Source organism: Cyprinus carpio, chromosome A7, assembly GCF_018340385.1.
Source record: "Cyprinus carpio isolate SPL01 chromosome A7, ASM1834038v1, whole genome shotgun sequence".
NCBI classification, from domain to species: Eukaryota; Metazoa; Chordata; class Actinopteri; order Cypriniformes; family Cyprinidae; genus Cyprinus; species Cyprinus carpio.
Window position 1 is genome coordinate 20,753,769 of NC_056578.1, and position 27,447 is coordinate 20,781,215.

At 36.5% G+C, this 27,447-nt stretch overlaps 1 protein-coding gene and 1 long non-coding RNA gene across 4 annotated transcripts in view; one reads left to right on the forward strand and one right to left on the reverse strand.

Moving 5' to 3' along the window:
• LOC122145641 overlaps positions 1-27,447 on the forward strand; it is a 107,322-nt gene that overhangs the window by 37,170 nt on the left and 42,705 nt on the right. The gene's annotated exons all lie outside the window — the stretch shown is intronic.
• On the reverse strand, positions 11,334-16,502 carry LOC109073198 (iroquois-class homeodomain protein IRX-6-like). 2 transcript variants are annotated; one of them, XM_042760313.1, is made up of 7 exons: positions 16,118-16,502; positions 14,993-15,256; positions 14,448-14,557; positions 14,038-14,333; positions 13,280-13,918; positions 12,932-13,037; positions 11,334-12,383 (listed from the first exon to the last, which is right to left on the reverse strand). In XM_042760313.1, the coding sequence occupies exons 1-7, from the start codon at positions 16,181-16,183 to the stop codon at positions 12,344-12,346; spliced, it is 1,521 nt and encodes a 506-aa protein (XP_042616247.1). In that variant the 5' UTR covers positions 16,184-16,502; the 3' UTR covers positions 11,334-12,343. The 2 variants fall into 2 exon arrangements, with proteins under 2 accessions (XP_042616247.1, XP_042616248.1); XM_042760314.1 differs by having other exon boundaries at positions 11,337-12,383; positions 12,923-13,037; positions 16,118-16,501.

The window sequence follows — 27,447 nt, forward strand, 5'->3', positions numbered from 1 at the left end:
TGAGACTAGCAGGTCTGTGCGGGACTGCAGGTTTACCTGAGTCTGTTCTCTCTGTGTCACTCTTATGGGCTGTTGCCAGAGCTGTCAGGGTAAGTAAAACTCCATGTTGTGCCTGGAGAGATTGGTCTCTAGAGGTCAGTGCAGTTCCACTAGTGACAGCTGCACTCACAGACCTGCTGTAGAGCCAACATGGCTGCCCAGACACTAGATGATCTTGGTGAGGAATGGGGGGGCAAAATAATTAAAGCAAGGATCAAATATGTTTCCCTGACAAGCAGTCACATTCACACACAGACAGACAGACAGATAAACAAACTCACAGAGGAGTACAGCCCTCTAGGGTCCCTGACCTTGTCTCTAAAAATGTTTCTGTGTGTGATGGTGTAGAGCTCATGAATGAATGTAAATGAAGGACTGCTGTGTGGTTAATTCAAAGCTCTGGAATGCTCTGTCTGTGAATATTATAGATTTGAGTAACTGATACAGTATATTAGTTAAACAGTATTTATGTTTTTCCCCTATATTTGGAGTATCTGATGTCTTTACATTTAATAATAATAATAATAATATAATAATATAAATAATTGTTGCAGATAATCACAAATACAGCTAAATATAACACACACACACACACACACACACACACACACATATATACAAATATAGCTAATTATTAAATTATTGTAATAATAATAAATAAAAATAGTTGTTGCAGATAATCACTAGTTCAAATATAACTTATTAATTGAATTTACTAAATCAAATGTATTATTGTTATTGACAGAAATAAATAAAAGTAAATGTTGTCAATAAACACAAATACAAATATAGCCAGTTAATTATTATTAAAATAGTAGTAGTAGTAGAAATGAATAGAAATAATTTTCAACATAAAAATCAGCCAAATTATTATTGCCATTAAATTAAATGCTTTATATTTTATAGTGCTGTCAAACCATTAATCACATCCAAAATACAAGTTTTTGTTTACATAATATATGTGTGTACTGTGTATATTTATTATTTATATATAAATACACACACATACAGTATAAATTTTGTAAATATTTACATGTATATACATTTATATTCTTAAGTTTTATATATATTATAATTATCATATATAAATATATTTAATATATAAACATAACATATTTTTCTAAATTTTTTTGTATATATATTGTTTTTTTTTTTTTTTTTTATTTATAAATATACACAGTGTACACACATATTATGGAAACAAAAACTTTTATTTTGGATGCGATTAATCGTTTGACAGCACTAATATTTTGTGTATTATTGTTATTGTTGTTATTATAGTATTATTCATAGTAATAAACTAGTTTTATTTGTATTAGTGATTATTGGCAACAATTATTTCTGTTTATTATTATTATTATTATGAAATGCATGAAGCAACTATGTCCTGTTTTACAATTTTTGAACTAATGTATTTTTAAAAAAAAGTCTTACAGAAGAGCACTGCATGGATTCCACCACCTGTATTTGACAGAAGTTTAAAAAGTTTGGCCACTAATTCCGTAGGATTGCAAAATCCACTCTTCCATTTCTGTCTGGGTTTTAAACAGCACATTTTTTTATCTTCTGCTGAATTGCAAGATGAGAATAGGGCGAATGTACCTCCATCCCTTTATCGTAATGTCATTATGTCCAGTTAGTTTTAAAAAGCCCTTTCTTATAAACATTTACAGTGTGGGGCACAAAGGGAGCTGCTGTTCCGCTTGCTCTGTTTGTATTGTGGTTTTGGTCACGTTGGGCTTCAACTGACGTATCTACAGAAAACGGGTGGCAGAAACGTGGCCTGCTTTGCCAAGTTTTAAAATTAGTAACAAATTTAATATGTTCTACGCTAGCATCCCCTGCCACAGAGATTGCGAAAATGCGTTTCTAGTTTGTCGTGAGGTCTCGATGAATGACCACAGAGAGGCAGAATCTGAGAGAAATGCATAACAGATGTGAGAAGCATCAGGAGAAGAGAGGGTACCGGCTAGATCTCAGGACCACCAAATACGTGCTGCTCCTAGTGATCTAAACACTTCCCACTCCACCATTCTTAGTGTGATCTGAATGACAGAACCATGCTCCCATTAATGGCATAATAGTGATTTATCGCTCTCATTTTGAGGATTGCTATCCCCATAACTCCTAATACAGAGGGAAATATGTATTTTGGATAATGCACCCCTGCCATAAGGCCTCATGGGCAGTTAAAGCATGGGAAGGAACATATTACTGTCATAAATCTACATCTCATAACCTGCTGCATGAAAAGACATGGAGATATTAGAATTAGGAATGACTGGGAATAAGAAAAATGAAATATGAGAAATAGAGTTGACACACATTGATACCAGGCCGCTAACTTTTATTTTACAGCTTTTAAGCAGTGTTTTATTAATGATTTTCTGATGATATTATCTTATTTTCACCTTTTACCCTGCCATTCTTACTTGCTATTTGTATTAACTGCTTCTTTTTCATATTTTTATGAATAACATTATAATTTTATCATATATATATATATATATATATATTTTAAATGTTAGTTGCAATGCAGTTAATTGCAATTTTTAATGAAGGTTGACTTCAGCTAGATGGTTTGAATATGTTATAGGGATTGTTTACACAAAAATGAAAATTGTGTCATCATTTACTAATCATTTACTGTAGATGACGCAAGTTTTGCTTGCTAGAATGTCGAGTGTCATAACTGATTTTACACACATTTACACAATATTCCTTTGTGAGATTATCATCATTATTGCCTCTTTTTTTTCTCCAGTATTAGGAATGACTACCTGTAGGAGGTAGAAGCTCATGTCCTGTTACCGTGATTGCAGTTAAAACTTGAACCAGTAGGGGGAGTGAGCCGCTGATTTATTTCCACCATTTTCACAATGAAAAACCTTTGCTGATAACCCCTCATTATGCATGATGCTGAAGAAATGTGTCACTTATTGTTTTTGGCCAGCCACATCAAGGGCTTCTACAAAGAATCATTTATAATGTAAAAGATAAGCGTGTTCCAATAACCGATGCCTCTCGAACAGCTCATGAGAGCTGATTATATGTGACTTCACATCAGGTCATAAATATTTGTCAGCCCACCTTTGAAACAGGCAAGCTGTGGCGCTGTCAGCCTGCCCACATAAAAGGGTGAATGGAAACGTTTAGGGTTGGGAGCCGAATCAGTCATAGCTGGAATGAGATGGCCAATAAAATGCATAATTATGATGCTCTGTCATTGGCCTCAGCCCAGAGGGGTTTTTAACTAGGCGAAAAATCCCACACGCGCATAATGGGCCTTTTTTATGGTAGTCTAGTCTAAAAGTGAGCTGTGACAATGTGTGGTCTGCATTCAGTGCCCAAGGCTGCTGCAATATGCTGTTTACCTAGCTAGAACAGTATGTAGGCGTGTTGCAACGGCCCCTGTTAATTACACAGTGTTCTGGAATACATGATTCTAAAGCAGTGTCATAATGCCATGCTACCAGAGTAACCCTTCACTCTCACCTGCCTCCTTTGGAAATGTTGCTTGCTGTGAGTTTCAGAAAATTGTCACCAGTTAATGGTAAAGTTTCCAGAGGTTTTATGGAAATGAGGGTGTTGAGAACTGTTTTATAACTTCACGAACTGTTACTTCTGCAGAGAGAGAGACTGAATATCATTACTGAAAAGTTTTGGATTTCTTCAATGGAACAGATTTGCCTTCATTCTCAGCCTCATCCTAATAAAAGTTGATGGATGGTAAAGGTAGGCAGAGATTCCTCTCTGTCAGAATAGTTTGTGTTTGACTACCTTGCGCAGTGAAGAGATTCCCACAGAGCTGCAGACCCCTAGCAGGGAGAGTGAAGGGAGGCATGTAGGAGCTGAACTGTAGCACAAACCTGCTGTGAACTACCACCGATTAGGCCTGAACTATTCTCTCGAAATGGTTCTTATCTGTTAGACATTGTCGTTTCTCATTTGAACACACTGTAACTAATTACAATGGTGGGATTTTGAGGTTTTACATTCGTAGGATAAAGTTTGGTTTGAGATATTTTGGGAAGTTATATGCATGCTGCATAACATATTCTGGGGAAAGGCTGCAAGAAAAAAAAAATCTCTGAATATCATCCATAAATTCTCTACTCCCTCACCCAACTCTTTGGCAGCTAAATGTCTGCTAGGGGTTGAAAAGAGGGAGCGGCTTTCTTTCTGTCTTATCATACAGGCATAAATACACATAAGGTACAATTATGTAGAAAAGGCATTTCTTAGTAATTACAGTTCACAGTAATGGAAAACAGAACACTCTGATTTATAGATATGTATAGTCAGCATTTATAGATATTCAAAAGTTTTGGGTGAGTAATCAGTGAGGATGCATTAAATTGATCAAAAGTAACAGTACATTTATAATGTTAAAAAGACTTCTACTGTATTTAAAATAAATGCAGATATTTTAAACCATCTATTTTTATCAAAGAACACTGAAAAAAAGAAAGAAAAAAAACCCATTATGTATATATATGAAGGAGATGTGTATTGAGTGAGCAGTGAGCATTATGACAAACCTTAGCAAACAGAAATATGTTGGAAGGTGATTAAACAAGATTAAAGACAAGATTTAGGCCTATGTGATCGTCTGAACCCAGGCGAGTATGCAGGATGAAAGCCTTTTGTGCAGCGTTGCAGTGAGGATGATAGTTTGTGGCACCCTACAAAATTAATTTTGTCACAATACTTGAATTTCTAACTTCAATATGATACTTTGAAAAGTATAGATATTCGGTACAGCAGTGAAGAACTTTAGAATATTATTGTAATAATGATATTTTAAATATTATTATTTTTTTTGTCCATCAATGGTGGCAATCAGTAGGCTTATTTCTAATGAAGAGACCAATTTATATGACAGATTTTCATGTAGGCTTTTATTTATATGTAAACATTGTTTAATTACCATTAAAACGAGCTATCTCACAATTTTTTGCTCACTCAGTGTATTTTTTGATTTTACAGTGGGGTAATTTTGTTGCAGTAGCACAATATTGAGTTCAAACTTTGAATTGAATAAAAAATGACAAGTAAGCAGTAAGCAATAAAATAAGAACACATAACTAATGATAGCACAAATATATAAATGGCTTTTTAGTTTTTCAGGTAGGTCTAACAGTAGAGCTATTAAGTTTTTTTTTTTTTTTTTTTTTTTTTTTAACCAATTATATGCAAAAAAATATTTAGTCCTATTATTATCAGAACATGTGAGCATAACATCAATGATCAATGAATGAGAGGGCAGCGTTACCAGAGTTGCCCATATACCACATCAGATGTTTCCTGTTGGCTCGATTTTTGAGTGGACTTTGCTGTTCTGATGAGCATGAACATAAGCATGAACTAGGGACCTATATCACCCCCTGCCACATGAGCTTGAACTATGGGCCTATATCACCACCCGCCACAGGGCCGGGTCTGAGATTGTCCTTGTGCCCCTCGATTATCCCCAAGATACTTAATTTTTGAGATAGTTTTGTGATTATTTATTTATTAAACTGACCAGAAATATATAGCCTAGTGCAGTTGTATTTTTTTTTGTGCGCCGCGCTCACGTCCATCTCCCCTTCAGAGCCCTATACTCAAAATACACAAGCTGCGTAGGGCCCCGAAACACCAGGGGGCCCCCTTGCTCTCAAAGATGAATTAAATTTAGTTAAGTTTTTGAATTTGGCTAGCGGTTTCGAAAACATGAATGATCATTTCTTTTAATGTGATGCACTGTCGCCCTTTCTACGTGTAATGTGAATGTGGTACAGTCTTACTCGAGACTAAAAAAACAAGCCTACAGAGCCGCAGAAGAAGTTTCTCAAGCGCTTCTCGTGAGCGCGATTCAAGATGGAGTGAAACATGGACAAATGCATTGCATTCATTCATTCATCATAACCACTCATACCCCACTTCAATCAGAGTCTTATCTCCCATTCCCTTTAAAGGCAGTTGCGCTTGTGCCATGGCGGATTTGCTATTTACACGGCGGAATTTGCAAGCGCAAAGACAGAATACATCTCCAGAGATGAAACCTATGTAGCCTAATTCTGATACATGCAATGACTATCCATTATAACATGTAGACATTTTTATATTAATGTAGCCTGCACAATAATAATCTTTTATTAGTGCTTTCTGTGAGCTCGATCCAAGATAAAGCACGGACAAATGCATTTCTTTTTTTCCTTCGTATCACTCATAACCCAAAAGCTATAAGCTACAATCAGTGATGTAGTCTGCAGTGTATGATGAATAATCTCTTATTTATATCACATGCACATCTGCATTTTGTTGTTTCTGAAATCACAAAAGCACAAATATATATTGGTTCGCATGTTTGTATGTTAATCTATAAGAGTTTGGCCTGTTGAGCATCACACCACAGTGAAAGTGAAACCTGAGCAATGAACTAATTTTTGGCAGCCTGAATTTCGGTGCATTTCTAATTATTGGTGACATCAGAAATGGATATTACACAATATATATATATATATATATATATATATATATATAAATATATATATATATATATATATATATATATATATTTTACAGTTTAGCAATTAAAAAATCTTTAAAAATATTTTTTTTTACACAGCACCCCTGCTCTCGACAGACAGCACCCCGGTTTGGGAAACACTGGTGTATACTATATGCTGAAGCTAGAGAAGAGAACATTCAGATTATGTTTGGATATTATGACTATTGTCTCATGCCAAGTCAAGATAAGGTTTAGGTAGAAGTAGTAGACTACTAGTGTGAGATCTGTCTAGTTCAAGGTACAGTTTGAGACCAGTGTTATATCCTCTACATCAGGCAGTACTCGTTTATTGCAGGACAACAGCCCTCAGCCTGGAGAGGGTCAGGTCATTCGGGTCAGTCAGAGTGCAAGGGGATGAAAATGCACTGTCCACACACAAGGCACACAAAGCTAGCTTTTCATCAAGCTCTTCGGGCCACCGTGAAGAGCCCATAATTATCTTTGACAAAACTCATTAGCAAGGACCTTGTAGCAACATCGGCGACCAGGAATTCCATGAGGAGAGACATGCACAGAAACAAAGCCCTGCACACATTTCACTGCGCCCTTTGACAAAATTTAATGAAGTGTGTTCGTTGTCCCCCTCATCAATATTTGAACCCTGAGCCATCATTACTGAGACCCTCTCTCATATGCCCTCTGTGTCACTGTGTGGGACACATCAAATGGCACCTTCACTTTAGCTCTTTTGTCTGGATTTGGGCAAATTGTTGTAAGAGATGTTGTTCTTGTTATCATCCTGGGCCCGATTAGTATACATTGACCATTGCTATTCTGTCAGAACCAGTTAGCTGGTTTAACATCACAATCATATGCTCTGTGAGCAAACAGTTCGAGGTGAGAGCAAAAAACCCTCATGTCGTTCCAAACCTGTAAGACCTTCATACCTTCATCTTAAGAACACAAATTAAGATATTTTTGATGAAATCTGAGAGCTTTCTGACCCTGCATAGACAGCAAGCAAACTACCACGTTCAAGGCCCAGAAAGGTAGTAAGGACATCGTTAAAATAGTCCATGTGATCTCAGTGGTTCAACCTTAATTTTATGAAACTACAAGAATACTTTTTGTGTGCATAGAAAACAAAAATAATGACTTTATTCAACAATTTCTTCTCTACCATGTCAGTCTCCAGTGCAATTCATGAGAGTACCATGACATGTGTCTGACGATTTCGACAGAGGAGACCACTTGCAATTTTTTGCCCAGCCTTACTTATTCAAACCAAAATATACAGATGATGAACTAAGAGAGATAGACTTTCTAGTCAGAACGCCGGCTCCTGCGTCAGCAGCACCACATGCATGTGTCGTGCTACTATCGTGAACTCAGTAAAGAGCTCTGGCCTTAGGGATTTTTAAAATTGTTTTCATAAATACTATATCTGTCTGCTTTTAAACATCATAAAACAGGAATATATTTCTTTTTGATTAACCTTCCCTTCAATCATGATATAATATTAGTATGCACATTTATATTTCTGTCAAACATTTGAACAGTTGAACATTTTATCGCCATGAAGTATTATGTTATGGTCTGAGGAGGTAGTGTTAGCTATGTAGTGTCATAATTTTTATAAAGTGAAAAGAAAATGAAACATTTGTTTCGGGAACGTTCTTGTGATCATGTCTGCTTAATGTGGGGATGTTGCTGCATTAAAACCTAGCAGATAGATAAAGTTGTGGCAGTTAAATTAGTAATTGAATCATTTGACACAAGTCTTGCTTCCACATTAAACCAAAAATGTTCTTCTGTGGGTCACAGCATCTGTGCTCTGTGGTCATGAAATATATTCATTTTGATCATCTACATCAAAATACTTTGCTTCACATAGGCTATGTTTCAAGATTCTTTGCCAGATCCCACCTTGGCTGTGGATATCATCTGCTAAATGCACTTTTAAATCGACTCTATTCCTTGAATTAACATTCTAAAGATTAATATTGGCTAATCAGTCCACTTTATTAAAATCTAAACCATTTAAGACACATTCCATAATCCATAAAATTGATTGCATCAAGAGTCATTCACGGGTCATAAGATGTATACTGACAACCATAAAGTTATATGGATGTGAGAATAAACTGATTTTATTTATTTATTTTTTTTTTTTAAACAAGTCTCAGTTGCAGTGTTGCTCTAAATATAAGTTTGTGGTTATAAGGCTTATTGCATAGCCTACTCACAATTTGTGAGATATGATAATGATTGCAATAGATTTTACACAGATTTGGTCATTTGAATGTTTTATAAAAGCCAGATAAAAACACTATGGTGGACTAATTGTTTTGCATCACCTTATTTCTTAACATGAAGTAGCCTACTTGCCGCGATAAAACTTGAGTGCGCGCATTATAAAACAATGCTGTCTTTTATGCTGCGGTGTTAAGCATTTTTGATTAGAATGGAAACGTTGCTGTTTTGTCGCGTCGCTACACGATGCGAGGGGGACTGGGCTGGAAAAGAGCTAAAGAGCAGAAGAAAGAATGCCAGCGGGAGGTTTGACGGCACACTTGCGGATCAGAGCTGTGTGTGTCAGGCCCGGTCATGACAGAGGACGCGCCTCATCCACAAACAAAAGCGCGCCCCTTCTTCCGTCATGGTGGGCCATTCCATTGACTTATTGTTTTGTAATGAACCAAGGATATTTTTTCTATTCCTTAACCTTTACACAAACCTTTCTGCAAGGCATTAAACTGTTTCCCCGTTAAGAGCTTTGTACTGGTCTCCGTAGTAAGCAAAACCTTACCCAAACATATTTCATCTTCACGGTTCAAGTGACCAAATTTAGTGCCCCGTTAAAAATGACACTTGATGGCCTAGTCCTTCAGCTTTTTTGTTTATCCGCCATGCGGCGTCTTTATTATTGGAGATTAGCGGAAATCTGTTTTGGATTAGGCCGCTATCAACAGCCCGTAATTAAACAAGCACATAGAGCAGTGAGATGACATGACTATAGCCATGACACTGTTTTGTGTTTATATCTATCTATCTATCTATCTATCTATCTATCTGATAAAATTGTAATCAACAATTTAAATGTTTGGTGTGTTCGGCGTTTTCAGTATGGATCATTATTGTAATGTCATTTACATTCAATGCACTCTGCATAATGCATAGCATGTGTCCCCATGCACCCATCCATTAGACTAATGCACAGTCTTAACAACAGACACGTACCCACAGAATCAGGGATGCAGTTCTTTGAGGGGAATAACAGGACATACAGGACACATTTCCACTGTCCCTATTTTAACGCGAGAGCACATTTTAGTCTTATTCTGTCCTCACTGGTCTAGATTTAATATGGTGTAAACCTGATGTAAGACAGGCTCTTAATTGATCTATTAGTTGCAGTATGAGCCTAATGCTTTGTGGCAGGAATCCATGCTATTATTGCCGGCTCCCTCAGGTATAGCTCTACCGCACTAATCCCATTGCACATGCATCATTACCTTCAATAATGTTTGGCAGCTCTTCTTTACAGCTCCCCTTTTAATTACCTTTGCTTTAAATATTTAACACGCGGCAAACGTCGTGCGGCCGGTGCACAAGTGTGGCACCTGTCAATTCAAAATCAGCGCTAGCAGCTTTTATAGAGAGAAGCAGTGTATAATTCACAGTTTTTTTTTTCTCTCTCTCGTATGATTTTGTGTTGCAGGTCAAATTATTGATCATATGTGGGGCAGCAAGCTGAACTTTGCTATTAAGCATTACACAACGGTGTTTAAAATCTTTCAAGTTACTCTCCATCATCCCTACTCTCCATACATGCATTTTTTTTTAAAATCAAAACAGTATTCCGAATATGATTTTGAGAGATTATATTTAGGGAGATTTGTAGAAATAGATCTCGCCTGTTGGACAGATTACTTGGTTTTGGAGATCCTGAGGGATAATCCAAACGATAGTCCGTTGACCTTTAATAAACAAAAATATTGGACTAAGAGGCAAAGCATGCCACCTGCATAGTGTCAGGCCTCTGATATATTTTTTAAGCAATACATCTGTTCTACAGCTTTCAAAATCCCCCAAAATTTATTTTTTACAAGGAATGAAATGCAAGCATTTATGTTGTCATATTATGACGTATTTGACTATTAGCCTATTGTTGTTGTTGTTGTTGTTGTTGTTGTTTTGTACATTTTAAAAAACGTATGGACTGGCTCATTATTTATAACTACATGGTTTTATGGCTGTCATTTGCTGACACAAGATCTTAAAAAAAAAAAATAAAAATCCTAAGTAAACTCGTGTTAATTCTTAGCCTATTATTAATTATCGCGATATTATGACCATCTTTGTCAACCCTAAATTTCCACTGAGGAATTCTGCGCCGCAAAAAGTGACATCGACAGTCTGCTCGACCTCTTTTCAGTTCGACCACAAACTGACCACAGCGCCTTTGAATAAACATAATACTCTAATACCTAATACATGCCTTAATCTTTCAATCCGTCCTGAAATAATGTCTCTTTCGACGGCTTAATTTACTGAACCCTGACCAGCAGGTCATCACTTCAATCGAGTTTTTATTGTTCTCTTTTGCGTGATCGCGTTTTTCTTTAACAAAAAAGTTTGAAGAATAGAGCTTGTTTTACTTTTTCACTAAAGCAACTACGCGTTATCAATCTTGACATACGAATTAGAAGCGTGATAGTGTGAATTTCTTTTGCTTATTTTTACATGCCGAGTCATTTGTCTGCTCCACAGGGAAATAGTCTAAAACTGTAAATAAACGAAACATGTTTTCTCTGTGGTTTTTAACCACCCCAGCCATTGCTTTACAAGTTTAATTGGGTGCTTAAAGATCTCCTGGGATGCCAGTTCGAGCAGCTGACTGATCAACATCAAAACACTTGATGCGCGTTTCATGGTATGGCTGCTCCCGCGTGACCTCGTTGTTAAACTCCGATCTGGATGATGATGAACCTGCTTGCGCGCGGTGGAAACAAAGCTGCATTCATAACCAGTTCCTTCCTCTCTATGAGCCTAAACAGTAACAGTGTTTGATGCCAATTCCGATTAAATAATGACAGTGTGGAACTGATGTACCCTTTCTTCACACCCTTGCTGAGTCAATTCACGTCCACGTCTGAATTTATGACCTTCCAGCAATGCCTCGGCTTAAGGCATGGAGTCAAGAGGATAAACCGAACTGTATAGAGCTATCTGATTTATTTATAAACAGAAATCATTAAACAAAAATGAGAAAATTACTTCTTAGAAAATATTATATAAATAACAACATAACATTTATTCACAGTTTCTTGATATAAACATAGCACACTCCTCAGGAGCACAGTATCACACCTCATTTATTGTTAATAGGTAAATAAAAGTAAAAAGACTGACTGTAAATTTTACACCAGCTTCCAAAAAAGTAAATCACACAACATTAAGCACATGACCACAGAGAAATAAATGAAACACACAACAAAACCTTGAGAGGACACATGGTAACAGATAAATAAAGCAGATGGATAATCAAACAATAAATAGATAAATAGAATTACTAAACTACGATTGCCAATGCAAACATACGAAATCACAATTTATTCCCATACATACACAAAACATTGCATAAAGTTATTGACACTATCAAATCATACTGTGCAAAATTATGGCTGCCTCCAGTTTTCACAGTTCCAGAAAGAGCACACATTTTCATTGCGCTGTTATTTCAAGTGTATGTTGCCATGGGCTTACAGTTCTTCATTGACTCCGTTCCATAGTGCATAATGTAGATCATAAAAATGTCCCAGTGTTTATTGGCATTTCCACAGTGCTAATTCAGAGAGAGAAGGAAAATGTATAAGAACGATGTGATATTGAGAAAGTTAGACTAGGTGAAAATGACAGGTAATATTGGATAACTGCGTAATGAAATCCTTGTGACACAAAATTACAGAACAAAGAAAACATGTATACCTCATTACCTCAAATCACACACACAAATAGATACTAAATGGAAAGAGACTTTTTTTTTTGTGCAATATAGCTGAAATAACCAAAACAAGCCAATAATGTTCATCAGTTTATCTGATGGCTGCACATCACAAATCTAAGATACTTTACTAGAGAGTATGTGTAATAGCATTACGCAAATGCAGACTGTGGGTGACAGATATTATATAATTCTACATGATTGGAATTATTTTTTAGAAAAACCTGTAACCATACACAATAGTTTGCAGATACATTCTGTTCTGTGCAGATCTTTCTTATTTTCTTACATATTAAGTATGCAATGTGTTAATTTTATTCTGGTCATAATGGGTTAAATAAATGTATTTGTTGTGTGTGTGCATATTCGCTCATGCTCACCTGCCTCACCTCTTCATCACAGGTCTGAATGCAGTGGTTTTGACATCCTGGATTGTTGGACAATTGTCGTTGAGCTCACTGGATTCTGTCTCTGTCTTTCCTGCACTGGTGAAGCCTGTAGTACACATGCACAAGAGATCACAACTGTCAGTAAACTACATAAACAGTACTCAAACATATACAAAAAATGTATTTAATAATTTTTTATTTTGCATATCTGTATGTAGTTAGAAAAAAATAAGGTATTTGGAAAAATTTAAATATAGCATTTAGAATTCCAAACATCTAATAATTTAACCTTGCATAACTTGCTACTTGGTCCTGTTATATAGCTCTGTGAACAGAGAAATGGTGTACCTTCCATTGAGGAATACAGGCAGGATTCTGTCAGTCCAGGATAGGATGAAGAGTGGAGTTGGAGGGTCTTGTAGCTCCCAGTACTGTATGCCTTGTGTATCCCCTGCAGTCCTTCTTGGTAAAGGCTTTCCGTATTGCTGAGGCTGGTAGGGTCCTGAAGGCCCTTCAGCTGTCCACACTGCACTCCTCTGACTGTTGGCAACCTGACTCCCTGCATCTGACAGTCCACAGGCCCAGTCCGTACATCCCCACCATGCTGCGTGCCTAATACAACCCCTGCGGCGGCCGTACGTGCCAGCGACCAGATCCGGGGCTTCTCTGATGACTCAAAGTGAGAGAGTGCCACAGTGTTGATAGAGGTGGCCTGAGGTGAGGGCTGTTGCTGCTGTGGTTTGGAGCCCAGAGAATCCAGGTAGTCAGAGTTCAGAGCCCCCAAACTCTTTAGACCACAGGGAAAAGATGGAAAGTTCGAGTGGAGAGGGAGGTCAGGGTTACAGTCCCTCTTTGGAGGGGAGGAAGTTGAGAGGTCATCTTGACCTGATTTCTCACAGTCACTGTCCAGCTTGTCACAGTCCTCATCCTCTATGTCATCCAGGTCACTGAACTGCAGGTCCCGCTCATCCTTATTGTCTTTGGAGTCTGTGCAAGAGCAGTAAGCGATACTGAGTGGGCATGCACATGCATTTACAAACAAACACAGTCTAATACTTTTTAAATTTTTACAGAATTTAATTTAGCTGAGAAGTGTTATGACTTACCCTTGGTAATACTGTCTGGGTCACTCTTATTGAGGTCTTCCTTCCTGTCATCGCCCGCTTTGCTTTTGGGGGACCAGGTCATCTTGTTCTCTTTTTTTAGTCTCCTTCTAGCATTGGCAAACCAGGTAGACACTTGTGTGAGAGTCATTTTGGTGATAATGGCCAGCATGATCTTCTCACCCTTTGTAGGATATGGGTTCTTCCGATGTTCATAAAGCCATGTTTTAAGAGTGCTTGTTGTCTCTCGCGTGGCATTTTTTCTCCGGGTTGACCCATTAAAATCAACTGTCCCATACCTGAATCAAATGAAAATATGACATCTTTAAAATGGTTAACAGAATTTGTATTTAAAGCAATATATTTTATATATCAAAATATCATATTAGAGGTGGGAGAGATACAAATCTCACCTGTCATACTGGTACTGGCCCAGTGAGTGGTCATATGGATAGTAGGCAGCGGGCTGGGTTATAGTGCCATGAAGACTGCCTGACCCCTCTTTGATTTCATATTGTGGGTTCTAAAGATAAATAATAATAATAATAATAATAATAATAATTATTATTATTATAAAATACATTTTAAAATGTGATACAGCTGTCATATTTTACTGGCACTAAGCTAAGGACATTTATTAGTTACAGTGGAAACAACACTTTATCTCCTTACGGTCCTTAAATTATAACATTATTTTATCACTTACATGATAATCTATACACACATTTCTCTTTATTTATTCCAAATTAAACCAAGTAGGGCCTTTTACAACAAGCAGATGACTATGTCGCTTCATTCTCTGTTTATTTCTTCTGATTATTCAAAGTTATTACACCCGACAGCTTGACATCACGGTCCTCTTACCAAGCCGAAATAATCAATAACAAGCCGTGACTTGAATGAGTCGATCGATTGAACGGAGGACCCGCGCTATATCTGATGAGAGGGATACACGTACCAGGCTGGAGTAGATGGCAGAGGGGTCGGCGCTGTACGGAAAGTAATTGGCGTAGTTCTGACCGGCTGCGGCCGCTGCTGCTGCGTAGGGAGAGCCGTACATCCCGAGCGCGGCGTTGAGCTCGGTCCGCGTGCTAGCCAGCAGCCGGTTCTCATAGGAGGGACAGCAGAAGGAGGCTGCGGTCTGAGACGCGCTCGATCCTTCCGTCACCGACCTGGAAATCGTATCGCAGCAAGTCGTACTGGGATTTGCTGAGACGAAAAACTGCATGAAGGAAATAGTGGATAGCCATGCCATTTTATATTTGCGTTAGAAAGCATGCGCCCTGTTTCCTTAGTAGGCTAAAACAGAAAATTAAGGTAAGATGAAGTTAAGAAGTTTTGTGTAGAGCTGAACTCGCTTGAAACCGCTTGTATTTTATTCTCATCCATGCGTTTTATTAACAAAGATAAGAAGTGTACTTTAAAATGACTTAACTGAGACTTTTATTGTACAAATTATTGAAACATCCATAAACATTTACTTAAAAAATTAGGCGAGCATTATTTCTTGTGAGTTGATTTATATGTTTGGTGTAAAAATAAATATAATAAATTAAACATCTGTTTTTGTCAAAGCTGAGAGTTAAACTTTGTTAAGTTTTGAGTCAGTATCAAAGTTAACCAGCAGCAAGCGCGGCTTCTTTTAACAATATAGCCGTTTTTTTTTTGTTTTGTTTGTTTGTTTTGTTTTTTACATTAAAGTACAACTATAATTGACTGGAAGTTATGTTGTCAAAATGATCTATCCGTTAGGCTATCTGTAAACAGACGACAAAGGCAACCGGCAAAGGGAGGAGTCTCGTTCTCACTCAACAATTACACCGTAAAGGTAATTTACACGTTTACCACAACACGTGAGGTCATTTATAATTCAAATAACCCATTACTATAAATATTGACAAACCCCACGATATCGCCTAACTTTACTTTACTTAGGACTTAGTGACAGAACAATCTGCTGCTACCTAATAGTGTTAGTTACTGAGGTCCAGAGATTATGACAGAATGTGAGGGGAAAAACACCCTATGGTGTGCGCGCTCATTAAGTATCTACATGAGAAAAATATACAATTTTCATGCTTACCTGAGAAGTTGCATTGTAAGGATATCCAAACTGAGAGAAAGACATAGCTGCTTCTTTTGTTACCATAAGCAATATCCTTCTCCTGCTGATCGATTGAAACCAAATCTACTTCAAATCCACCGTCTTACACACATTTCCACACTCGGCCTTTCGCTCAATAATAGATGACTGCACTTATCTGGGAAGCACTGAGGATGTTTACGCCAGCCCTAGTTTTATATGTATAGATAATCCCCTTAAGGAAATGAGAAATTAGAGTTAAGCTTCATCAAGTGCAAAAACTATTGTTGTTAAACAGCTGTAGAAAGCTTAAAGGATAACGTAAGACTTGCAAGATATGAACTTGTGGTTGTGCTATTATTTGTGCCTCTATAGTTCTTTAGAATTCATCCATGCACGGGTAACAGTGTGACGTCATTCTAATCCCGGGACGGCGAGGATAGAATGATGTCTTTGCCAATCACGTCATGCTTCGCGCTTTTCTTGAGGTGTGTTTTGCACACCCCTGTCCCCTCTGTGTTTTTTCCTTTTCTTTTTAAACATTAGTGTATTCCAAGACTTAGATCGCAAAAAAATATTACTGGGTTTGCTAAAAGCGATAGAATGAATAATAAAAAAAAAAAAAAAAAAAAAAATATATATATATATATATATATATATATATATATATATATATATGTTATTTTTATTATTATTCATTCTATATTCTGCTATATTGCCAAATAGCGTGTTATTACCTGTTAGATATCTGTGCTCTCCTTAATGTCCCTGTCAATATTTTCAATATGTCCAATAATTCAATAAAGACATAAAGATGTAATCATAACTGTAATTATCTTTTTATCGATAGGCCTATATATATACATATATAAATCGTACAATATATTTATCTGTCTTTCCTAGATAAGATTATGTTCTCGATTCCTCTCTTGTTTTATTACATATCAGACACTACCCCGCTGATGAGCAAATGAACTGAGGAGGGATCTGCAGGACCCTTGCTTGCATCTGTCTGACCGATCAGAGGTCCGACCTGATGTTAATTGCGATGATGTTTCCATCTCTCCCTATTAGAGAGAGGGCCAATCCCGGCAGACGTGAAGAAAACCTCTGGCAGGTCAACAGAAAACTGATTGATGCGTGTCTCGGGACCTACGCGACCATTACGAGAAATGCGTAATTGCATCAATTAACAAATGGATATGGCCTTGTTTAACCAGCGAGTTACACCGTGAAAGTATGCCTTTGAGGTGAAATTAGACGATCAGAATGGAACTGAGACAGAGATGGAGAGAGGGAGAAATTAGCTGAATCTCTCAAGTCTAATTATACGGCAGAAGTGGGAGGCGACGGGAACAGCATTCTAATTGAAGGATGCGTACTTGAAAGGGATGGTAGGAATAACGCTCCCTCACGCAGAATAAGTCTGGAAAGGGTAATAAGATAAGTTTTATTAAATGTTTTAGACAATATAATTAGAAGATTCCCTCTCTGTCTCTCTCTCTCTCACACACACAGGCACACACGTTTGTTTTTCTAACATGGTGGGGGACATGACTTCTAGCCTATTGTTTTTATCCTGAGCGAATGATCAGATGGTTATTGTAGCCCTAAACCCAACCCTCCCATAAACCTTTTAGGCATTTTAGATTTTCATGAAGACATTATTTATCATGTTTGTTTATCAGTTTTACTAGTGGCCCAAAGAAAGTTTGATTTGATTTCAACCCTGTGGGAACATGTGGTTCTAACAGTGAAGATAAATTAGCCAATATCATGAACCAGTGAAAAAACTTATTCAATTAACTGTGAAATTTCAAAACTAAAAGAAGCAAATAGTGCTGGCGCGTCATCATCCCTCACGCGGTCACTGCCAAGCGCTTAGGAACCCGCGACGATCTCCTCTCATTTTATCCTTTTCAGGGATAATATAAGAGGAATAGTTCAATGACCTTGTCCACGAGGATCTCTGCGATTACAAGCACACTCTTCGAGAGGCGCCAGAGAGCTGCGAGTCAGTGAACGGCCCTGATGGAGCCGCTGTGATGACGGGAGCGCGCAGTGCAGGCCCATCAAGTGCCACGGTCAGTTCAAGTCACCGCAGTATTAACATGTTCTGTGCGAGCATTTGGAAAACAAAGAAATATAAATGGGAAGTTTTTTTTTTTTTTTTTTTTTTTTTTTTTTTGCAAATATGTTTTATTCTCATGAAGGAAATAAACTGTCAATGAAAGGGATTCTTCACCAAAAAATAAACCCACAAAACTTCCGTCATCATTTACTCTGTCTTATGTCATCCCAAACCTGTATGACTTTCTTTTTCTGTAGAACACAAAAACACAATGGAAGATATTTTAAACAATTTGGGAGCCAGACAGTTTTGGTGAACATTGACTTCCACTGTATTGGAGGGAAATGCAGACATTTATCAGAATATTTTCATTTATGTTCCATGGAAGCCAAAAAGTCATACAAATTCGGAATGACATGAGGGTGAGTAAATGATTACAGAATTTTTGTTTTTGGGTGATCTCTTTAACCTTTATTTCTATAGGATATTTTGTGTCTTACTAGGAAAAGATAAACAGACAAGATACTACTGTGAAAAGGTATGCACATTTATGTAGGTTATAGTTGTAGCCATTTTCTTGACTCCAGTGAGTATTTTTCAGAGTATGTTTTTTATTTAATTAAAATAGATTATTTTAAATAGGGCATACTGTCACTTTGTATGATTAGGTTGTCACAATGGAACCTGCTATTACAGTGTTTTGGCAAATTGAATGTTTTGACAAACAGTAAAAACGCACACTCATGAAACAGCAAAACTATATAGGTTAATGCATACAAAACAATTTTGCCCAAAAGTATTATAAGTAAATTTTATAAATAAATAACATTTAAAACACACAAACTTGACCCAATAAAATTGTGCTTTTCCTGACTGACATTTGTGAAGAATAGAGTTTAACCTTTTGGTTTAAAAAAGTACCTTCATTATATATCATTCATGCAGACTTTTTGTTGTGTTCACACAGAAGTCAATGAAAAAAATAGGATATTGAATTTTTTTTGTCTGAAGATCAGAAAATGAATTCTAATTTAAAAGGTTTCTTGATGTTTGAAACCAGTATACAAATCCACTATTAGAGAAAACACGTGTGTAATTTAGTCAAAACCCTCATTACTTTAATGTTGTCCATGTTACAAGTAGCTTGGGTCTCTCATATACATGGTTATACATTACCTTGTAGGTTAGTCATCAAAAAGGTAAACAAATATGTCTGATTATTGAGGATTTCCAAAAACCCCCACATCCCCATCTCAATATGTTATAGATCAGTGATCATCCCACAAACTTCTCCTGTTACGAGAGCACAATTAGAGAAAGAGGAACCAGTTGAGAGGAAGGTCAGAATATTCTATGCAGTAGTTTACTGTGGTTTCTCTAAAGCCTTGTGCAAGGGCACGCATGATAGCCCAAGTGCATATGGGCAGCCTCATCCATAATGCATGTGGAGCAGCGCCTGATGATCGGTACTGAGGGGTGGAGGGGGGTCGTAAGTTAAATCAACCTTAATTAAAGAGGTAGACTCTGCTGACCAATCCTACACACCTATCACTTTTCATCCCTATTGCTTTCATTGCTTTCAAGATCTTGCAAGCTACGGAGCTAGTTCCTGATGATACCATCACATCCATTTCTAGATTTGATGGATTAGATTGATAAATTTGATGTTTTCCAAACTTTGAATAATAGCATTCTCTGTGACAAGGGAATTTGTATGGTCTCTTCGTTTACATTTGTGTGTGTGTGTGTGTGTGTGTGCATGTTTGTGATATATCAGGACACAACTTTGTATAATGACATGGGTATGACACAGGTATTACAAGGAGAGGGTGACTTATGAGGACATAACCCATGTCCCCATTTTTCTAAATGCTTATTAACCATACAGAATGAGTTTTTTTGAGAAAGTAAAAAATGCACAAAGTTTCCTGTGAGGGCTAGAGTTAGGTGTAGTGTTGGTGTAGGGCGATAGAATATACAGTTTGTACAGTATAAAAACCATTACGCCTATGGGATGTCCCCACTTTTCACAAAAACAAACATGTGTGTGTGTGTGTGAGTGTGAGTGTGTCTGGGCCTCTGTTAGCCTTGCAGAGGAATTATGGAGGCTCAAAGCCTCACAGCAGAAAGGTTAAACCAACAGCCAGCTTCACCTTCTCATTTAATACATTTCTCAAGCTGCTTTAATGAATTTCACAAAGCTTTTCTGCTTTTTCATAAGACAGATCAGAGCTTTTTTATGAAATAATAATAAGGCACTGCTCAGAGAGGGGCAGAGCGAAGGGGAGGGGACACTCAGGATCGAAGCAGAGTGATATCTCATTAAACAAGTCTGATATTCCTGATATATTCAGATGAATCCCAGACATACGAGATCCTGAATTATTGCTCACTGTCTCTCCTCACTTCATTTCTGGCCAGGTATTAACACTGCTAAATTATCCAAAAATTCAAAAGAAGGTAATAAATATTCTAATGAGAAACCCTCACATTATAATTGATGTGGCCATAACAGTGCCCAGCATAATCCAAAACAAACTTCATCTAAGTAGATGGATAAATTGACCAGAGTCAGGAAGACTTTATTCTTCAATTATCTTTGTCTACTAGAGAGGTAATAAAGTTATCAATCTAGCTATGTTAATAAAAGCTTTGCATTTCATGCAATAAAGTAGGAATTGCTTTGGTGTCTGTTTCTCAATGTTAAGTTTGAAATCATATAATTGCTCCATTTTCTGTAAATGATTAATTACACATATATTTGCTGATTAGATACATTGTTTTAAAAGGTGGTGCATATACCTAAACTACAGAGTTATTTTCCAGGAGTATTTTACATTAATGTTTTAATTAATACCCTTGTGAAAAAGATGTTCCCTTAATTGTATTGAATGTGCACTTGTAGTGTATTTAAAATCAGTATATATATATTTTTAAATTGTAATAATGTGATGTAATAAAACGCCATGTAAGTGTACTTAAAGAGTACACTTTCATGACAATTTCTTAACACACATACAGTAAGTACACTTTTAAAAATTTCACCTTGTAGAAATTATATCAAATTAAATGTTTTACTTTGTTGACTATCATCACATGCAAAATACTTATAATTTAACATAATTAATAATCATAAATTATCATAATTTAATCATGATTTAACTGTAGTGTGTTATTTGATAATATATTTTTATATATTTTAAATGTGCTAAATTTTATAACTGCAGGTAGCACTCTTGGGGTCAGCACATACTGTACAGTATATGAGCTGCTGGCTCATGGGGACCAGGGTTCGAATCTGGCTTGGCTCTTGTTCTGATCTCCTTTTTTCCATCTCTCTTTCTATATTTTACTATAAGGGGGAAAAAAAAATTAGAAAATAAATAAATTAATAAATGATTGGCAGTACCCTTCAACCATACATAATAGAAGTAAACAATAGAAGTAATTATGAAATTGCATACAAAGATGTACTTAAGTCCTTCTTGTAAGTGGGTCAAAAAAGCACTCTTAAGTTCAACTAATTGCATTTAATATAAATTTAAACTATAACATACATTTTAATTTTATTGCAGTTAACATTTGTGTCTGACAAAAATCACATTTAATTCCCTCTTTTTTTTTTTTTTTACATATTTTTGTTGTTGTTGTTGTTATTATTATTATTATTATTATTAATTAAATTTTAATTAACAACACTTAAAATCTGCCACTTATTATATTTTCTCAACTTAGCGAAAAATGACACTGAACACAGATGAATGTGTGAGTTTATTATAATTTATAATGTACATTTAGGTTCGTTCTTCACTGTTTTGTTGAGTTTGTGTGAACAGGACTGATTAGCTGGCAGCAGCTCTAAATGCCCCAGTGTAATTTAATTAGTGTTTCTGTGCTGTTAGGGATTTGTAACTTGTTACATTGAGATTTAACTGGCAGATACTTGGATGACTCAGTCAGTGTCTCTGTGTGTTTCTAAAAAGGCCCTCTAGTAAATTTGTTGAATCTGCTGCATATGTGTGTGCACATGCATATAAGTTATCTTGGTTTATTTGTGTTATGATTTTTGGAAAACAAAAACAAAGTAAACAAAAAATGTGGTCTCTTATGCTCACCAAGGACAAAAATACAATACAGTACAATAAAATAACTAACTTTATTTGATTTGTATGTTATGTTTATTTATTTGTTTATTTTTTTTTCTTCCATTCCTGTGGTGAAAATGCTGAATTACTCCAGTGTCACAATCTTCGAAATCACTCAAACATGCTGATTTGGTGCAGAAGAAACATTTCTTCTTATTATTATCAATGTTGAAAACAGCTGCTTAATAGTATCCTTGCTGAATAAAAGTATTAATTTCCTTAAAAATATCTTACTGACCTTAAACTTTTATACTTTACTGTTCAAAAGAGATCAGTGAGATCAGCAGAAGAAAGTAAATCCTACAAGGTTGGAATAACACGATGGTGCATAAATGATGACAACATTTTCCATATTTAAAAGTGTGCATATGCATATGCAATGCTTAGAGTATGGCAACTAGTAAAAGATGTTCAAAACACACACATACCAATTCCATTCAGCTTGCCAGTAAATTGTGGGGACAAATAAGTCCAGTGTTACATTAGTGTGTCAATAATTATAACCCTTCACCATGATCTGTGCAGATGACAACATCTTCAACATCTTGTGTGGTTCTAAAACGTCTGCAGCTTTGCAGTCATACTCTCCTTTGTGACCCCTCTCTCTTCCTCTTCCTCTTCCTCTCCCTCTCCACGCTTGTGGCCCCCTGGAAGAGGTCCCATCTGCAAATGCTTGTGGGTGGTTAACCAAACGCTGGTGCCAAGTCATACAAATAGCCATGCTTGGTGTTTGTTTGCATAAACACTTCTGTGAGACTCCACTGTTTTGTAGCTGCTTTTTTACAGTTGGTTGGAGGTTGAAGAGCTGCGACAGAGACAGGGTGGGGATATGGTTCATTGCAAGGTCCCAATCTCCAATACTTCAGTCTGGATTCTGAGACTGCGGTGCTTTTGGTGCGCCGTGCAGGACAGTAGGTTACGTCTAATTTTCTGCAAACATTAAAGCAATCCAGGCTGTTGTGATGTCATATTTACTTTTCCACTTGTTCTTACTTCAAAGCCTCATCTTGGGCACCATGCAGCATTAGTCAGGAGAAGTCCAACTAATTGAGAAGTTTTCTTTCACTTTTGATTTTACTCCTGGATTGAAAGAATGCCAGAGGAGGGAAAATGCTGAGCCGTGTAGGGCGGGAGAATTCAAGATTAAGTTACATGTACAGGCAGAAAAGAACATTCATTTATCCCCCATTATGACCGCACATTTTAGTTTCAGGTTTTCATCCCTGGGATTTAGGAGCAACTGAAAGTGACCAATTGGTAGTCATCATCACGTAACTGTTGTTATTCTGTAGGTTTAAGAAAATTGACCTGACTGCTTTTATCTTCAGGTGAGAGTGTGCCGCTCTGGAGGTAAGTGGGAACAGACAGGGGCTGTTGAATCCCGCTCTCATGCCCGTGAACAAAACGGCCTCTCCTGCAATGACAGTTCAATTGCTGAGGCCTCTGGTCCTCATTTGCAGACCAGGCACTGGAGAGGTTTTTCTTCTCTGTACTCGCTCTCAAACGTAAGCCAGATGGCTCTAAAAATATTTCCTCCACACGTTTTATTTTCATCTTTCCCGTCGAACCTTGTTGTGTCAGTGCTTAATGGTGCATTATTTCTGATGTGAAACCAATGTTCCCAACCAAGTAAAAAAATCATTGTCCTAAATTAGCATTTCTTGTCATTTCATTTTCTTTTCTGTAGATAAACATTGTTCTTTACAAAGCCATTTCATCTGGGAATAAAAATTATTTGTGATTGCAAGATGAAAAATATGAAAGAAGTGAAAGCGCTACACTGATGTATTGTTCATCATAATTTCTGTATTTCCTATTCGATATAAACTTAAACTGAAGAACAAAAGAACATGACATAGTCTAACCAACTTCCTTTGGTTGCAGAGAGATAGAGTATTGTTTTATCCCAGACACAGCTTGGATTCACTCTACTCTCATGTAACACTCTAGGAATGTCACCCCGTACTCTTTTTACAGTGTTGTGGATTTTCATTTCCAGGACAGAATACTGTTACTGTGGATTTTTTTTTTTTTCAAATTGCATGCATTATAAACCTCCAGAACTGACTGAGGTTATTTTCCCCAAACTGGAATCTGGATTTCACTATAGCAGGCCTATTGGGAAAACATTTTCCCTTTGCGGAACATAAAAGCAGATGTTACATAGCTGCCAACATCAAATGCTCTTGTTAACTGTACAGAAAGTGAAATTAAATACCTTTGATTGCTAAAGTAGCTGGTTATTATAAACTAGTTCTCAACATGGCTCTTGCATAACCCTTGACCCTGGCTTTGCCGCACATGCCTCATCAAATTTCAAAACCAACTGCAGCTTTTTGTTGTTACTGCTAATTCCTGATTAGCAGATTGTCAAGCTTACTTTGGGAACCGAGAAACTTGGATCAGCCCTTATAGGTGTTTCCTTTATTGTTTTAGAGTCAGCTCTCTAAGTAAACACAGATTAAAGCAGAATGTTTGGTGCTTGAAATGCAATATAGTGCTTTTAAGAGTTTTGCCTGACCAGCAGTTTTCTCTCACATAAGGATATCAGGTTCAGTTGCTCTAGTCAACCATGTTATCTTAAGAAATCAATGCAGAACTGTTTGTAGTTACAATCTGTATTTGTTTTTATTATTATTCCTGTCATCAAACATTTCAGTTTAACCCAGAAGGATTTTGAATTTGAAAATCGGCTTCAAGTTAATTCATTAGTATGAATTTGAATTAAATTTGCCACCCCCACAGGATGTGGGGGAATTTACTGAATTAAACAAAATTCAACAGATAATGGCATTCTGGGAAATATAGTGTTCTTCCACCCTGTTCTAAATTAGTCTGTCTGTAAGGCCTATAAAATCTTCAAACTTAAAAAAATTAAATAAAAAATCAAACAATTTGGAAGGTTTTCAAATGCAGTAAATTTCTACATGATAAAATAAAACAATTATTTAACTTCTACTTCCTTTGATTTAAATTCAAATTTAATTCTACTTCTTGCTTGCTACCTCAGTTCAAATTAATTTCAAATTCAGAATTTGAATTGGAATGCAAAATGCATTCCTGTTTCATGTTTTAACCCTGTAGTCCAGGCAAAAAAATGAGTATTACACTCTGTTTGTCTGATTTATTCCTTTGCCTGAACTAAATTGCCTTTTAAGAGATTAAAAAAAGTCACATTATATTGTGCTGTATTATATGTTATTGCATTTCTATGTAACAACATTAGAGCATGTTAAAGTATGTTTTTAGACAATTTATTTTAAGAAGGCATGGCATTACATGAATACTGGTGCCTGATGGTAAAATTACTTATTCCATGTTTGGTTGGCTAGGGAGTAGTGCTCAATTTTAGTACTATTAACGGCACGTTTTACATTTAATACCATTTGAAATTTAATCAAAGGAAGACAATTTAATCTGAAACAAATTGTACAAGCAGTTACAGAAATGAATGATAGAAATGTGTGAAAGAAGTGAGAGAATAATTCGCACCTTGTCAAAAAACGTAACTCACCAGCAACTTTAGATGATAGAACAAATAGATTTTTTTTGGTCTAGTATTCTTGCCACTGCTGACCACAGGGTTTCATTTGGTGATTCCAGTGAGGAGAGATTCAGTTTGAAATCCTATTATATCTATCTGGTGTGTGCAGTGTGTATTGTGTGTGGTTCTCTTTCTGATTGTTGAATTTGGGCCCACAGAGGACAGGAAGAGGATGAATAAGTGAACAGTGGAGCTATAGCAGAGATGTAAAGATTTTTTTTAGAGGACTGCGTTTGAAATCTCAGATTATTGAGTAGCTCTTTGTTTGATGGGCTGACACCCCAAATGAATGCACTCAGTCCCATACAGTGAATATTTTACGCTTTGGTGGATAGCATAAAACTCATCCAGCCTCAGAAAATAGAGAGAAAGAGAAAGAGTGTAAACTCTCAATCCTTTTTAATTTATCAAAGCACCTTCTAAATGAGGGGCTCAGTTAAACTTTCATACCCAACGAACAAGGCAAACAGCAAAGTATTTTCTTTGGTATGCCTTTCTGAGATTCATTAGGTTTTGAAGGCATGGGCTGAAAGGGGTGAGAGGTAAAAAGGAGAGCAGACAGAAGAGAGAGAAAGAATGATGACTGTTGCCTCTTTTGACAGATGGTATGTGAACCACATAAATTCTTAGGTTCTTGCCATTCACTGAATGATTAGATTTCATGAGCTTTTTTTATTTTTTAATACTTTGCTGACAAACTCTCCTCCAAGGCCCATCAGATCCACCTCCAACAGGCAGTCTGTTTATTTCCCTGCCCCAAACATATTTTTATACTGATTGTGTAATTACATCAATCCATTCCTCAGTGTAACATTTATATTACAGTGTTTACAGGAAGTTTTGGAGCATCCACCGAACAATCCAGACAGGTATTTTTGTCCAAAAGCACATTTTTATGTCATCTATGGAGGCCTGTGTCTGCATCAGCGTAAAAATAAAAATGGTGCATATTAAATTACTTTAAAATAAGAAATAAAATCTAAGATATACTGTACAGTATACCTTGAATGCACTGTAAGTTCCTTTGGATAAAGGTGTCTGCCAAATACTTAAATGTAAACAATTCAGAGAAATAAAGTTGCAATTGTGATATGTAAAGTCACATTTTAAGATATACAGTAATGTAGTTTGAGAACTTTGAGATTTAAACATTGTGATATAAATTCACAATTACCTTATTATTATTTTTAACTCTGAGACAGAAATGGTTTTCCATACTGATGCATGTTTGCTGTAAGTAGAGATATATTCATGACTCAAAGTTTCTCTTACAGTCAAGCAAACTTTGTACTGATATGCACAGCACGCTATGTCTCACAATATCAAACCAGATCAAGTTGTATTTGAAGAGAGGAGCCTTATCTGACCTGTTACAGGAAGGTTACATCCAATAATGTCATTTTATATTTTTTTTACAAACCCATCAAACATATTTTATCGTACATAAATACGATAAAAATGAGGTTGTTAACCACAAGCACTATACAGTCCCATCTTCCTTTAGGAAGCCCTCACATATTTTTCCTCTTTTCTCGGTCTCTCTTCTTGTCACATTTCCTGCTGCTGTCTG

Coding starts and splice junctions, on each gene's coding strand:
- LOC109073198 (XM_042760313.1), bottom strand. CDS start 16,183: ATGGTAACAAAAGAAGCAGCTATGTCTTTCTCTCAGTTTGGATATCCT. Junction 14,558..14,992: donor CTGCCATCTACTCCAGCCTG/GTACGTGTATCC, acceptor ATTTATCTTTAG/AACCCACAATATGAAATCAA. Junction 13,919..14,037: donor CCCAGACAGTATTACCAAGG/GTAAGTCATAAC, acceptor GCTCTTGCACAG/ACTCCAAAGACAATAAGGAT.